The 15,624-nt window shown below is 37.8% G+C and overlaps 3 protein-coding genes across 3 annotated transcripts; 2 read left to right on the top strand and 1 right to left on the bottom strand.

Annotated features, from left to right (window-relative positions):
• Positions 1-1,495: 1,495 nt before the first annotated feature.
• Positions 1,496-2,956, bottom strand: btg4 (B-cell translocation gene 4). The gene is made up of 4 exons (XM_079450226.1): positions 2,587-2,956; positions 2,364-2,501; positions 1,995-2,241; positions 1,496-1,891 (listed from the first exon to the last, which is right to left on the bottom strand). Exons 1-4 carry the CDS (start codon positions 2,757-2,759, stop codon positions 1,688-1,690), a joined length of 762 nt encoding a protein of 253 aa, XP_079306352.1. The 5' UTR covers positions 2,760-2,956; the 3' UTR covers positions 1,496-1,687.
• Positions 2,957-5,193: 2,237 nt separating this feature from the next.
• Positions 5,194-11,479, top strand: hoatz (HOATZ cilia and flagella associated protein; the record flags this gene model as incomplete). Its single annotated transcript, XM_079476369.1, has 6 exons — positions 5,194-5,395; positions 5,600-5,635; positions 5,718-5,788; positions 9,422-9,481; positions 10,034-10,086; positions 11,184-11,479. The coding sequence occupies 6 exons, from the start codon at positions 5,194-5,196 to the stop codon at positions 11,248-11,250; spliced, it is 489 nt and encodes a 162-aa protein (XP_079332495.1). The 3' UTR covers positions 11,251-11,479.
• A 169-nt stretch (positions 11,480-11,648) lies between these two features.
• layna (layilin a) lies at positions 11,649-14,947 on the top strand. The gene is made up of 8 exons (XM_079476357.1): positions 11,649-11,773; positions 12,196-12,213; positions 12,769-13,066; positions 13,257-13,414; positions 13,540-13,584; positions 13,675-13,761; positions 13,982-14,084; positions 14,179-14,947. Exons 1-8 carry the CDS (start codon positions 11,698-11,700, stop codon positions 14,528-14,530), a joined length of 1,137 nt encoding a protein of 378 aa, XP_079332483.1. The 5' UTR covers positions 11,649-11,697; the 3' UTR covers positions 14,531-14,947.
• The last annotated feature ends 677 nt before the right edge of the window (positions 14,948-15,624 follow it).

The raw sequence follows: 15,624 nt of genomic DNA, 5'->3' as shown, positions 1-15,624 counted from the left end.
CCCTGATTGCTCTGCAGTAATGTGACACTGTAAGAAACTACTTGTAAGTCGCTTTGGATAAAAGCGTCTGCCAAATGAATAAATGTAAATGTAAATGTACGGCCAAGCTCTCACCTGAGACCATTATCGACGCATATGCTGGACGCAAAAAACGAAAATTACTGTTGCACTAGTCTGGACAATGTCTAGGTCTGTAAATTTGATTTCTCTGCCAAATAACTGCTTTAAACTCAACACACTGCTTTCAATATGCTGTCTTTTGAGGGATGGGGACGGGGGTCCCACTGATATAAAAATTAAAAGTGGGGAGTATTGTGTGACTGTCAGTTGAAAATGTTCCGTCTTGTCACACTTATAAGAGAAAGGCAATTTTGTATCTATGCATACTGTAGCCTCTCACATGGCGTCTTTTTTATTTTTCCCCTTGTCTCAAAATGTTTTAAATGTTTCATGAAGTAGCCTACAACAAAATGCGAAATATAACTTGTTTTTTAATCGCTCTCATTGCCACAATGTGTTTTGAAAAAAGGAAAGAAAAACTTTAAAAATCTTTTCGTTTTGGTTGAAGATAATATTTTAACAAAAGTGGTCCGCAATTTTATTGCGTTGATCCTAATTGTGTCCGAAGATGCGATGCAGTCAAGTGGCTTACCTGTTTACTAAAAGAATGATTGTATTGTTGTACTGTTTTTTCTTCTTCTTTGGGTTAAAAATAAATATATGTGTTTATTTAGCATGTTTGTTGTGTCCATATGTGTTAGGGCTGTGTTCCCCAATTGATAGCCCAGGTCCCAGCTGCTACAATGACTTTTTTTTTTTGCCCCCCCTGGCTCGAATGTCAAACTCCGCCTATGGATCCTCCTTATCCCGTGTGGCATTAATCCAATATTTTATTTATATCCTTTCTAAATTGGTTATTGTGTAACATTTGGAACACCTTAATATGTCCGTTACTGTAGATCAACTGGTAGAGTATTGCATTAGCAGCGCAAACGGTTGTGGGTTTGACTTCCAAGGAACATAAACTGCAAACGTCATCAAGTTACGTTTCATGGACGGAATGACCCTACAATGATTACATTTTGTTTTTAACTTAATTCGGTCTATGGCCTAACCACTCTTCCCATTGGTTATTATAAGGAAATGACCTTTAAACCACGAACATTGATTTCGACTTATTGCGGTGCCGTTTTGACAAATATAAACTCCGTATTTATTCATATAAATGGTAGAATTCAAAACATTAAAACTTAATGTTCACCGACGAAAAAAAATATATACTAGGCATTTACATACACCTAAAATTCACAGCAGGATAAAAACTACAACAATTTTTCAAATATCTTTGCCCATCAAAAAGTACTTTACAGCTATGAAATTACATGAGGTTGAGTATCAAGAGGGAATACCAATAGCATGAAATACATCCTTGACTTGGTCAAGTGTTCTTCTGCCCTCTGGCGGATAACCAAATGAATTTCCCGACAAGCATTTTCTATTAAAAATACTTTTATTTAGAATGTTTCTTCCACTCCACATATAAAGCATTAAAACAAGACATTAAAAGTGCCTTCACGGCATCTCAAATAATTTATTAAATCATTACTTTTTAAATTAAGTTTCATTAAATGACACCAACATATGCCGGCATAGCAAAAAGATGACATTCTAGTTTTAAAATTCAATTCTAAGAACGGTTCTTGCTGATCCAGTGATATCGGTCCACTCTTGGCCCAGAGAAGGCATAGGAAGGCCGGTAGCCCTTGAAGCTCTTATGGGGTGGGTATGGCCCACCTGAAGAATGCTGCTGGTAGCCCTCGTTCCCATAAGGCTTTCTTTTGGGGTACGGCCCCCAGTTCTGTGGGGGTTGGGTTGGTCCAAACTCACTGAACTGAAAACAGAATGACAACAGGTAAGTGAAAGGAAGAGACAATTCCTTGAAAACATGAAAGCCAAGTAATTCTGCACCATGAAAACCTAATTTTGGGCCGTACCTGGTAGACACTGTTGGGGTTTGAGACCGTGGGGATGCACTTGGGTTCTGGAACTGAAAGATTGCTGCTGGTAGTGCTGATGCTGCTGCTCATGCTGGTGTTGCTGCTTTCCTCATCAGAGGAGGTTCCAGAATGATAGTCCGATGATGCCCTTTCCACTGCGTTATTGATCCTACGAGAGAACTCCACATCTGTTTTCTGACCCTCCAGCAGGGTCACACAAAACGGGGTTGACTTCTCACCATACCTTCAGAGACAAAGCACCACATCTTAATTCTTTTTGCAGGTGATCATGAGTAGTATCAAATAGGCATACAGTGTAGTGTGTGCATGACATAACACCAATGTGAAATCCAGCAACAACTTTACCGGCATGACACCTCTCCAGGATCCACCCAAATGGTAATTTCCTTTGGTAGGCAAAGATCTTCATAAGTAATACTGCTTCTGCAACATGCACGCGCAATAACCGGGTCCCTAAATTGAGCCTTGTTCATCCTTAGACATCTAATGAGGGACAAAATAATCCATGCACTTGAGTTTCTTTGGTAAGACGGTTGAATTTCTGCCTACAAAACCGAAGGCTGCTCACCGAAAACCTTGGCCTTTGGATGGGTTCTCTGGGTACCAATGGCTTTTGTAATTTTCAAAGAGTACTGAAGTTAGTTCCACAGCAAACTTCTCTCTGCGAACACGATCCAGTTTGCCATGCTTCTTTGCCAACCTCGCAATGAAAAACACAGTGGCTGCAATCTCTTCTTTCATTTCCAAACGCTGAAAAGACTTAAGGGACAAGCTGTGCAATTGCTTTTCTTAAAACGAAGACTTTAAAAGTATAATAAAACTACAACAACTGCACTTGAGACGCAAATAAACTTGCTCCCGTATCACCTCTTCTTGAAAACCTGATGTTTTTTGTGCTGTTTTCCAAAATCACACTACGTCCCACAACTAGAAATTTCAGTTGCATTGACAGCCAGTCAGCTTTTAAATGTCTCAAGACATGCTAATTGGCAATTAGCTTAAACAGGTGTTTTCAATTGGAGAACATGTTGGGATGAACTAATGTGAATAGTGAATATTGCACAAAATGTAGTTTTCAATCAATAGTTTATACAAGAAAGTTGCAATGTCCTTCTCTTCATTATCATGTTTGTTGAGGTGAGCAAACACAAACAAAACGTTAGAAGATGTTCAGTTATGATTATTATCATCAGTGTGCGCTACATATTTACAATAAGCCTATTGCATTGTGCGGGAATTCACCCTATAAATGAGGAAGGTTGTTCTTTATTTGTTCATTGTTTTTCGTGATGAATAAGGCGTGTTTTTTACTCTTTGGGCAAGCCCAGACATGTCTGTGAATGAATTAAATGGTTTCTCTGGTAACTCAAGTTCAGAGAACCATTGTCCGCTATAATGACCATTTATATTACTGCCTGCCAACAGTTAACAACATAACCATTTTTTCAGTGTTGACATAAGGCGGTTTGTTATCTCCTAGGCTCGATACGCGTGACTTTTGTTTACTTACCGAATGATAACAGTTACCAGTTATTTATATATAAATGACAAATAAATCTGATTCTAACTTCTCATTCGACGACTTCTGCGCATAAACTCAAACCTATGAAGTTTCTTGCTTGGCAACCATAAATCGCCTAAAGGTAGAGAAGAATATCAGAAAATAAAATAAAAGTTATATAATTAATAAATGTTACTATTTATTGAAAGATGCTGTCTTTTATTATGTTCTTACAGCTCCTTAATAAAAGCAATACGTGCCTGGATAATTTACAATTATTTCATGGTAACGGGGTTCTGAAGAAGGACATTTACAATTCATCCATTAAAGAATTTTAATGTAACAAATGACACCGTATTTCTTAAGAATTTAGTGTTTTTATGAAGTACATTTCGTAACCTAAACGCCTGTACATATACGTTCGTTAACCGCGCTCATTCCTGGTCTTCCCGTGTTGAGAAATAGCGCCATTCTCTGGTGCTTCGCGCTCACGTGCCTCCCGCCTCAGATGGCGCTGAATTTAAACACACGACTATAAATACAGATGGAGTGTGCTGGAATCCAACGCAGAGGGACCTTGGAGTTGAGGACACGCAGAGCTTCTGTCTTCAGGTGAGACCTTTATCGCTTGGTTGTAAAAAAATAGTTTGAAGCTAACTAAAAAAGTCACATTAACCTTCTGAAGGTGTATTTGCTTTAAACATTACCTGGATGTGACGCCTGGTCTTAACATTTAGAAACGAATACAAACTTTAGAGACTCATACCGAGATGTCGCAGTCTCTCGAAGACTTTGCCTACTATTTGTCATGCAGCTGTGATCAGAGACTGGACTACAACTTCTATTTTTCCAGCTATGTAAATCGCCTCAATGTATGATGATATTTAATATTATAAATTCTATTTTGCGAGTTGTATTTTTGTTTGATTTGTTAAAACATCAGTATTAAACGGTGTTTGCCCCATATCTGTCGGGGTTGGTTTGTAGGCAGTGTTGTTAGCTGATTGTTTTATGTGAGTTACAATCACTAGCTACTGCCAACACAACGATCTCCAAAGGAACTACAATTAAATAATGAAATTATATATTGTTTTCATGATGACACAGGGTGCTGATCTGTTTGTGGTATAACACGACATTTTTGCGTGCGAGCTTTGGGAAAACGGGGTTCTGACGGAAAATGCCGTGTGGTCACTAGGCAGTGTAGTTAGTTGATTACGATATTTATAGTAATCACTAACCTCACTACCGGGTGAAGACCAGGTGTAAGCAACAACAATGTTGGCTTCCATTTATTTGTGAACTTTGTAATGACATCACAAAATAAAGTTGAATACGTCAAATATGGTCCCTGCTTGTTTGTTGATTAGCATTTAGACTGCCGTTCCTCTAAACAAATATTCCAGAAAAATATGAATTTGTGAAACGGAAACAGTTTTTGATTTTACAAATTTAAGTTGCCTCTTTTTACAGTGTAAACGTGATTTACATTTGTTACGACTATTAAACCTGTTTACATTTCTTCCAAACATCTTTAGCGATCCCGAGAATTCTTTAGTAGCCTACGTATAGCTACTTCCGTTTACTATTTGGTCGCCTTGACAACCGTCACGCGTCCCACACTGGTAGTGGCTCTTTCGCTTCTGGTAGGCATTTAAAGCAAGCACGCTAACTATGACTGAAGAAGTAGACGAAAACGTTTTAGACTCTCTTTCAGACATCGAAAAGCATTATACGGTTTTTGCCGGATCATCAGAAGACGATGTGGCATATGCAAAGGTGTTCTGGAGCTCTCTCTTCTTGCAGCCACCGCTAGAGTCCCGCCTCGTTTCTGCTGATATAAGGCAACGATTGAAAGTCGCGAAGGCGCCTGAATGTAAGTGTGACAGGCTCAGCAATTCTGAAAGTGATCATGAAACATTATTTAATTATTTGTGAAACGCACAGTACAGCATCTAGTATGTCTTGAATATTGTGTTATTTTGGTAACTTAGTAGGGACATCTATTTTCATTTACAGAAATTAAGAAATAATAACATTTATTTTATAATATTTTAATAAGAAATTATTTTCTTTAAAGCTACAAATGCAGCCGGTAAACTGGCATCTTGGCCAGGTGAGTGAACTTTAGCGTAGGCTCATATGAGCAGCGGGTTTATGAAATATAATCTGTTTTAGCCTGTATGCTTGATTGTCAGAGACAGATGATATTCAGCAGAATGCTTACTTGAAGCAAAAGCAAGAGGAGAAGCAGAGATACGTGGAGATGGTAAGGTCTGCCCATAAGTTTAATGGTATGTAAGGTTACGATTTATGTTTAAATATGACAAATAAGATGGTAATGTGGTAAAATACATTATATGTGATCCTCAAAATGGATGTAATTAAGTGTTTGTGCCTTTTGTGTCTCACAGTTCCTTTTTACTCAATGTCTTTTTCTATGTGAGTGTTTTACAATTAACCCCGTCAAACAATCTGCACAGTACAATGATCATTTAGAATCCATGTCTGGCTAGGTTTTTAAAATATTTGTTAAATTTTGTGGAAAATATCCATACAGAAAATGAGATTTTTTTTTTTTTTAACAAAAGCTAAGAAGGATGCCTTTGGCAACTTTAAAGGAGCCAAAATCTTCAACAAAAGGATTCTAAACATAGACACTAAACATAGAATAACAACAGCTTTATAAATCTGCCATGAGTGGAAGAAAGGTGAAAAGAAAAAGTTCTCAACCAGGGTTTACTCAATAAACAGTTTTATATATGCTGCATGTACATTTTATCACTATTTATCTTCTAAATACACTTTGAACAGATTAGTAATGTTCTTTATAATGGTCCCAGCTTTTGTCACTCCTTTCCTTTTAATGTGAAGAGATAATGAGCCAGCCTATGGTGGGCATTTATAGATCGCTTCTGAAAGATGAATGGGGGGGGGTTCTCGGTGGATCCTGCCAGTTTTAGTATTGAACTCCGCATGCTGTGCTAGCAAAAGATGTCTCCAAGGAGCATTACAGATAATTTAAGATCAACATGAAATGAAACTCCGCCATATACTTAGATGCCTCTGCAGGAGTGTCTTTAGGAGGAACATTTTAGTGGTGTAGAGCAAACCCTGGGTGTTAAAATTGGTTAAGAATTAACCAAATTCAAGTAAAGTACAAAATGTTCTCCTATTATATTATCCTAATTCATAATGATAAACTTAAATTTATGATTTAAAGTTTTACCTGTCAGGTCCAATTTGATGGGTTATGTCAGTTTGACCTCATCAGCTCATTTAACCTTAGCAGTTGCATAGCAATGCCATGTCCTCCTGGCAACTGGTTTTGTGTGGGCAAACACCACTATCTTGTTTTAATGTGTAAATTTAGTTTTAGAGGATGTTATCATTGAAATGTTCAAAAATTAAATCAGTAGATTTTCTTCAATTTACATTCCATGACACTATCACTTTAATCTGTCACTCCTCTGGCTTCAGATCTCTTTGAGAATACTTGGACTATAGCTCCACAATGTGTAAAAACATATTAAATGTTTATACGTCACATTACCAGGGGATGAAATCGTGCTTCTTGATTGTCCACTTTAGGTGCACACCTCAATGCTTTCAAACAGATCTCCCTGTTGAGCCTTTAGATTTAGTTTAAAAGCTTCTGTTGCTGTATGACTCGTGTACATTTTCTCACTGAGGAGGCCAGTTGTAATGCTAGCTGGCTGGCAGATAAAAGCCTTTAGCCTTTCTTAAGCCCTACATTTGTGCAGTGATGAATCTTTCCGCAGAGCTACTTTCTCTCCCGACGCTGCACTAACCACTGCTACTAATCGGATTAGCAGGAAATCACTGGTCTTGCAGATCAATTCATTTGAGTATGAGAATAAGGAACTATTGATTTATCTTATTTGCAGGGATGCTGAGGCAAAACGGTTAAAGAAGCAGTAGCTTTTGTCACCAAACCTGATGACTTGGCATGTTAAACAATATGTTTTTCATATTTTGCGGTACACTTTTTGCAAATTTTTTAAATATGACTTGGAAAAAAGGTTTAGGTCATTGTGATGATATAGAGCTTAAAGGGACAGCTCGTCCAAAAATAAAAATCGAGTGCTTCCAAATCTGTATACGAAAGACATTTAGAAGAATGCTTATAACCAAACAGTTCCTGGACCTCATTGACTACCATAGTAGGAAAAATTACTTCTTATTTTATTCTTTTCAACACAAATTAAGATATTTTGAAGAATGTATGACAGCAAACATTCCTGGGGCACTTTTGACTACCATTGTAATGTTTCCTTCTATGGTAGTCACTGGGGTCCAAGAACTGTTACAAGCATTCGTCCAAATATCTTTCTCCCTGTCCAACGAAACAGACATTTATTCAGGTTTAGAAATTTTTTGGGCGAACTATCCCTTTCAAACAAGGCGGAGGCTTTGATTGTAAAAACATCACTTTTATTGAGTAGCTAGGATGACACAAAGTGAATCTTTGATACAGTACTACATCTTCATGTGCATGTACTGTACCTTTACAAACTGGATACAGGCAAATCCTTGCCAATTTCAACCTTAAAATGAAAACAATCCACACGTTTTCACCTAACTTCTAAGTCCGATGTTAGTATTCAGTGATTCATCTTCCATGTGAAGTTTTGGAAGCACAGAACTGTTTTTAAAACATTGTTTTCTTTAGACAGTTAAGTGAATTGTCATGTACATAACGGTCAATATTCCACATAAATAAATGTAAATAATAAAGTGCCATCCGGTCTCCATTTGTCGGGTATTATTGCTTATGGTTTGTACATTTTACTTCGCAGATATTCTACTCAGAAAGTCTTTGTGCGTCCTTTTTAGTCACACCCATAACGTGTGATTCTGTCCTCTCTTTCAAAATGGATTCTCTGATAATCTATATTTCAAGTTTTGACAAAAATATTTACATCCATAACTCTGGAACCGCCCAGGTGTGTTCCACGCTATTTATTTATCTGTTTGCTTCTGAAGATAGAATACAGAGTGGTCTTTTTTTCTGTAACATTTCTGCATTCCCACTCTGAGTAATCGACATGGAGACCCCTAGATGGACTGCTCTCTGGAGGACAGATCTATTTTATGGGATTACTCCCAGCTAATTAGCCTCCTTAAACTGTCTGAATCCGAGTTCACTTTCAGTACATCGAAGGCTGTTTTTTAGAAAACCTACAAAGAAGCATTTGAGAATGTCTGTCTGTTTTCTTGGTTGAAAAAGCATTGTTTGATTGCACCGTTCCCCACGTTGTGTCAAAATGTAATCCGCTGTAATGCAGTTGTCATGTTCTGTGTTGTGAGACCATTTTTAAGCAGAATGCAGCATGACAGATGCGTACATGTGGTTATAATAATCAAGAAAGGCATTACATTACATTAATTAAAACTGATCAACCTGCCATAAAATGGCATTTGCTTGAAATATGGTTACAGTGTACAAGCATGTAATGGATTTAATGAAATACCATTAAGTGCGGCCAGTCCTGTAGCCATAAACTATTGGCGCTAAATCAAAATTATGAGGTTTGTTTAGTAAGTGCAGCTATCTCGCTGTTCAGATGTACTGTATACTGTTGCTGTGTGTAAGCGTAGGGAAGGTTTTACAGACGGGCCTTGATATAAAAAATTTCTAAAACGTTTTATTTTAGGATTGATTGGATAACTTGTTTTTGTTGTATTGTTTTACAAAGTGTCGTCATTGTGTTGTTTTACCTGATGTGATGTCTGCTGTGAAGCCCTTTGAGAAAGCAACTTTTAATGGTGCTATATCAAATAAATGTATTATCATTATCATAAGTGTCAATAGAGCTGTCCAGCATTCCACTTTAATAACTGTTATGCAATATCCTGATTGCACATTTGTTTGTGTTAGGCCAAGAAACGAGACCAGATTATTGACCTTCTGAAAAGGCAAAGAAATGAGCGAATCAAGGTAAGAAAAATCCAGCACACTGGTTTGGCCCCGTCATATTTGAACATTTTAAAGAAACACCGTCCACTGCAGGATTCAGTTCGTATTAGCCTATTTCTCATCTTAAGTCTTTTGCTTGCACAGCCTTTGCATATTTGGATGCTGGAGGACAGGGTTTCTCAGACAGCCAAGTGTTTTATTTCTCTCCCATTCATTAGAGTGCTCTCTCTCCCTTCCTCAGCACTTTTTCCCCAGAGCCTCAGCGGTTCTTAGGGCATCCTCCCCTGTGGAGGTGGGGAGTAAATGAAGGGGTGGGCTTCCTCCGTATGTTGATGGCTCTCTGGGGAGCAGGCTGATGATTGTGTGGTCATGGTGCTTTATCCTGTTCCTGTTAAGAGCCTTACAAACCTAGTTTGCACTGAAGTGACTTGTTTTTTAGAATGGCCACCTTGCGATTGTAGTAGAAACTACAGGAATTCAAATTTACATTTTTTCGAAAAGTTTTTTCTGTTCTTTTTGTTTTATAACTAATGGAGAATTGGAAAGGTTTACATCTATTTAATATTTTTACAGAAGGAAATGATTTCCCTCCAGCACAAACCACAAAAGGCTAACCAATCAGAAAGGTATGTGTCTTTAAAAGGTTCCTGCCCATACGTCAATGGAATAGGCAGTGTGCAATGCATTCCATTCAATAAGTAATAATTGGGTTCTTAACAGTGATAGTTCACCCAAAAAATAAAACAATTCTTTTTTTACTCGCCTCTTGTCATTTCAAACCTGTACTTGTCATTTTAACCGTTCTTTCGCAAAACACAAAATAAGCTTTTTTGAAGAAAGCTGGTTACCGAACAGCAGTGTCACCCATTCACTTCTATTGTATAGACACAAAAACTCTGCAAGTGAATAGGGGCTAGTTAACTACATTCTTCTCAATATATATTTTGTATGTGTTCTGCGGAAGAAAATAAGTCAGACAGGTTTGGAATAACAAGAGGGTGAGTAAATGATGACAGAATTTTTATGTTGGGGTGACTGAATTTTCACTTTAATAGCAATTTGCTGCTGCTGGCCAGCGTGGCCATTTTGCTGATATTGCAACTATACAGTAAATCACGTCCGATCATTAAAGGGTAAAACACAATGGCTCAAATAAAGTATCTTCATAGTTAAACGGTTATGATGATTTTTTTTTGTCTGCCTGTTGTAACAATCATTTTATTAGTTGCATGTATAGTCTTTGACCTAAAAATTTGACCTATGGAGCAAGTAATGGTGGCTTATTGGAAAATCATCAAATTTAAGCTTATATTGATCTGAAATGTCTGATCTTTTCTGTGCTGTCAGTACGGCTCAAACCCGCATTGATTTGCTGTCCTATTATCCAAAACAATTCCTTTGCTGGCAAATGCTTCATTGCAAAATCCTTTAATTAACGTCACGTAGGAAGACTTTCATTAGCCTGTGTGGTACATTGGCTTTTAGAGCTAAATATGCACCGGTTACATTTATGCCGGTTACATTTATGCCAAGTATTTCTTATCTGACACATCTTCTGAGACATATACATTCATCATTGCAGTAATTGAACATGTTTGAATAGATATTTGTCGCATGTTAAACAATACAATATTTTTAGACTATCTTGCACTCTAAAGATGATGTATATTCTGAATAAAAACGTGTATAATTTATATTATTTTGTGTGTGTTGTGTTGTGTAGAATTGCTTCAAAGACCCTTTCGTCACCTCTGGATGAAGACCAGAAAGAAGTTATGAAGCTCCAGTAATATTGTGTAAAGACTTCCACAAATGGATCTATAATGCATCTGTATAAAACGTTTTCTTTGTTGATAAGTTATTTTACTAAGAGCTTAATATTAATAACAACCCATATTTTTTTTGACACAAATATTAATAAAATACGAAGATCCGTATAGCTCTATCTATTGTGAAATATGTGATTTGTTTTCATATCTACAAATAAAAAGCTTTTGGCCTGTTGGTTGCTGACAGCTGATGACGTGTTATGAACCCTCTCTGTTCAGTCACCCGCCCGTGTCTCATTCTAACCTCTCTCTCTTTGGATGCGCACTAAGAGCGCTGTGGATAACGGGATAAGTGGGCGCTTTTTCTACTGGACATAGCCTTCCGGGCATTGGATCATCCTTTTGTTTTCCTGGTCCGATGGAAATTGTTAGGTTTAGAACCGTGGAAGTTTGAATAAGAGCGCTATAATGGATTTGATGAAAATAGCAGGCTGCGCTTTGGTGATGTTCAGCGTCTCCGTGTGCGCGGCAAGGCTTCTGGGTGGTGAGTTAGACATTTGAGAAAGAAAGTGATACATTTGACTGCGACAAAAAATGAAATAAGATATGTCGTTTCGAAATATCACGTTGAACACGATAGGCTTGAGAAATGTGTTATGTTTATTTAAATGTTACTTCTTAATATTTTCTTTTAGTGGACTATTTAAATAATCATTTATGATATTGAAACTGCTCTTCATGAGTCTTTTATAATTTGTATTATTATATTTATTTTTAAATGGTAAAGTTTTTGTATGTGCGTGTCTCGCAAAAAGAATTTCCGGTCTGTTTCCAGTTTAAACCGTTTTCAATAATCAGATTTTATCATCATTATCATTTGCTTGAATTTCTTTGGACAACACCATGACACTTTCTTTTCTTTTCACTGCCTATAAACCCAATTTCTTGTCCCTCCCTGTGGTGCAGACGTTTACGAGCCTAGAGGTATGTAATGCTTCTCTCTGAATTACACAATAGTGCCGCCTCCCAAATATTCAATATATCCAAGCAAGACCACAAAATGAAAGGACTGTTTGAAAGCAGTCAAATTCAAGCACTGTTTGCTTTTTAAGTTGCCAAATGTTTTCAGGGACCAATCTCAAATTTACACTATAACTTCATTTTAGATAAAGATGTGTATAAAGGATTTGTGTCGTGTTAAATTACTTATTTTTTTTATAAGCGCCAGGGAACACTGGTTCATAGATCATGTTCACATTTAAACGAAGTCAAGCATTATCTCTTTAAGCAAACACAACAAATGAAATGCTGACAAAAATTTGAATGATTCCCAAATACACACAAAATAGAAAAGAACAGAGAGTGTTGCTTTCTTTGTGTCTGATCATATATAAGATTGTAAATACTGACTGTGATACATCTTCAGAATTAGTATACGTGTACTGAAATGCTCTAGTGAAAAGTCATGTTGAACTAAATGTTTTTAGTTTAGGAAATTAACTAAATATTTAACCAAACCCCTATGATGTTTCTCTAAAGGCCAACAGATATGCAAGCGAGGCACTGAGAAGCCCTGCTATAAAATTGCGTACTTTCAGGATATCCGACGTAAGCTCAACTTCGAAGATGCTAGCCGTGCATGCAGGAGTGATGGTGGAGATCTTCTCAGTATAGAATCAAAGGCTGAGCAGGAGTTTATACAAGCTTTAATGGAGGAACTTAAAGCGTCTGATGGTGACTTTTGGATCGGTCTCCGAAGGGATCAAGGCTATGAGGAAATAAATGGAGACTGTCCATCTCAGTACTACTGGCTGGATGGAAGCCTGGCAACCTTCAGGTGACAACAAAGAGTTCTATAGATGCTGTTATTTTTGGGCTACAAATGTGATTCTTCTGCTCACATCCATGGATTCAAACTAGATACAGACAGTTAAAGTGCTCTCATTTCTGCTCATAAATACCGTAGAATTTTGTGTGTCTTTGAATATATGAGCATGTCAATAACTGAACATGTGTTTCTGTGACAGGAACTGGCACTGGGATGAACCTTCTTGCGGGTTCGAGGTGTGTGTAGTGATGTATCATCAGCCGTCAGCTCCTCCTGGCCAGGGCGGTCCTTACATGTTCCAGTGGAACGATGACAATTGTGAAACCAAGAACAACTTTATCTGCAAGTACACCAAAGGTTGGGAAAGCGTGATTTCAGATTTAAGAATTGATGTTTGCCTGGTGAACAACAAATTGAGATTCAGAAAAGGATTGCTAAATACATTTAGCAATGAATAACATCGTCATTATGTGATGTTTCAGATAAACCTCAGGCACGTGTCCCCGCCGAAAATCGAACATTAAAAGGTAGACTATGCAGATATTCATGGCTTACAAACGAAACTTTTTTTAAATGCTATTAGGTAATGTTTAACTTATTTCCATTTTGTTTTAAAGATGTGCTTCCAACACCCAGAATACCCAGATACCCCTCTGTCACAGTAAAGGATGATGCAGTAAAGGGGGTTGCTACTGAACCGGCAGGTGAATGTTTTAATCTTTATACAGACCTCTGAAACTTAATAATACAGTATGGTATGTCTGGCCTTTTTTCCGGAATGCTTTATTTTTCTAGAATATCTGTAACACGCAGCATAAAGAAATGGACTCTTGTTGTGTTTAAAAAAAGTTTAACCCTTACACTGTTTTTTATGTTTTCTGATTACTTTTCATTATGTTCATTATCCTTTTTCATGTCTTTTAGACAATGCACTCAACATTGTCTACATTGTCCTACCTACTATACCTCTTCTGCTGCTGTTGATTGTGGCTACGGGAGTTTTCTGCTTCAAGCTTTTCACAAAGAGGTGTGATCACTGTTTACGTCCTTCATCAAACTCCACATTTTTTATTTGACAATTCTGATACCACGTGACAACATCATTTTATCTATGCAAGCAGGAAGAAACCACAGACTGAGATCAGCCAAAAGGAACCAGGATACTGGGCAGCCGGAGAAAGATGCAACAGCCCGAGCCCTGACGTCTACAAAGTCATTCGAAGGCAGCGTGAGTCGGACCTCGCCGACACGCGGCCTGATATCAAGAACACTTCTTTCCTTGGTTCTTCTCCAGACACGCCACCGGGAGATTATGACAACCTGGCAGGCAGAGACAGTGAAAGTGGGTTTGTGACGCTGGCCAGCACTGAAAGCGGCTTTGTGACTACTGATATGTATGACACAATGCAAAGCCATGGAAGTGGGAGATACTCGAGAGATCATGGATGGATGGATGAATTATATGACTATTGATATGCAAGAGAAATGTTTGTTAAAGCATTCTCCCTTTGAGGATGAGCCAACTTTAACTGTATCTGTCTCTGAGCTAACCAGGTGTACTATTACCATTTTTAGTGATTCTGTAATGAGGCTGCCATGATACATGCTAAAAAATGTAACGGTCCTTCAAACTTATCTGTAAGCCCCCTTCCTGCCACTATGTAAGTGAAAACACTTGGCTAGATGTTATAAACATGGAATATGATCATGAAAATGGTTTGCATGACCCTGTTGTGCTGCTTTCATTGGATGTGATGTGTCTGCCTCGGTGATCACTCTTTGACAATCTCGTGCGGATTATTTTCCTATGAAACACTAAATAATCAAAAAAAGAACTGCTCTCATATGCAAAATATTGGAATGTGTATGCCATGATATTAATGAAGCCTTAATAAACAAAATAAAAGAAATGTGATTTACATATACTTTCTTATACATTTCAAAGGGTCTTGGAAAGACAGGATTTATATCCTTAGTGAAGTGCATAACGATAAGGCACCATATTGACAGCAGGGGTCGCTGTTCGACAGCATGCTCGAGCGCACCCAACCTTTCTTTAATCGTAAATTTTGTATTTATTTAAATAAAACACTACACGCTATGGGTTTCGAACTAAATAATGATACAGCTGGCTTTGTTTTTGTTCTCTGTGCATGCGTAATACTACTAAATGAATCGATCTGCTTTTTATAACCGGGTTCCTTGTATCAGCCTAACGTTACCAATCATATCTCCGTCGGAGCGCTGATGTTCATCGCAATAAATAATCTAATACATCTAAAACAATATGAAGCGTCGTAATGATGTCACTGGGACGTGCCTTTCACGACACACAGCTTTTTTTCACAAAAGACGATCTGAGCATAAATGCTTCGCAGCACGAATTGAAACCATCGCTTCCGTATGTTTGCAAAACAATACATCGCATAGATGTCCAATGTAACCCGCGAAGCATGAGGACAGAGTTGCCCGTGTTTGCGGAGCAACCGTCCAACTACAGATCGCAATAGCAGCAGCTGATTGACGTACGCAGCGGATAACGTTGTCTTGGTGACACGCTGGTCGCG

The sequence above is a fragment of the Barbatula barbatula genome (assembly GCF_947034865.1).
Source record: "Barbatula barbatula genome assembly, chromosome: 2".
Taxonomy (NCBI): Eukaryota; Metazoa; Chordata; class Actinopteri; order Cypriniformes; family Nemacheilidae; genus Barbatula; species Barbatula barbatula.
Note: the sequence above shows the minus strand (reverse complement) of the source record. Positions and strands in the feature narration are given on the sequence as shown.

Coding starts and splice junctions, on each gene's coding strand:
- layna (XM_079476357.1), top strand. CDS start 11,698: ATGGATTTGATGAAAATAGCAGGCTGCGCTTTGGTGATGTTCAGCGTC. Junction 13,067..13,256: donor GGAAGCCTGGCAACCTTCAG/GTGACAACAAAG, acceptor TTTCTGTGACAG/GAACTGGCACTGGGATGAAC. Junction 13,585..13,674: donor CGAAAATCGAACATTAAAAG/GTAGACTATGCA, acceptor TTTGTTTTAAAG/ATGTGCTTCCAACACCCAGA.
- btg4 (XM_079450226.1), bottom strand. CDS start 2,759: ATGAAAGAAGAGATTGCAGCCACTGTGTTTTTCATTGCGAGGTTGGCA. Junction 2,242..2,363: donor CCTGGAGAGGTGTCATGCCG/GTAAAGTTGTTG, acceptor TTGTCTCTGAAG/GTATGGTGAGAAGTCAACCC. Junction 1,892..1,994: donor ACCCCAACAGTGTCTACCAG/GTACGGCCCAAA, acceptor TTCTGTTTTCAG/TTCAGTGAGTTTGGACCAAC.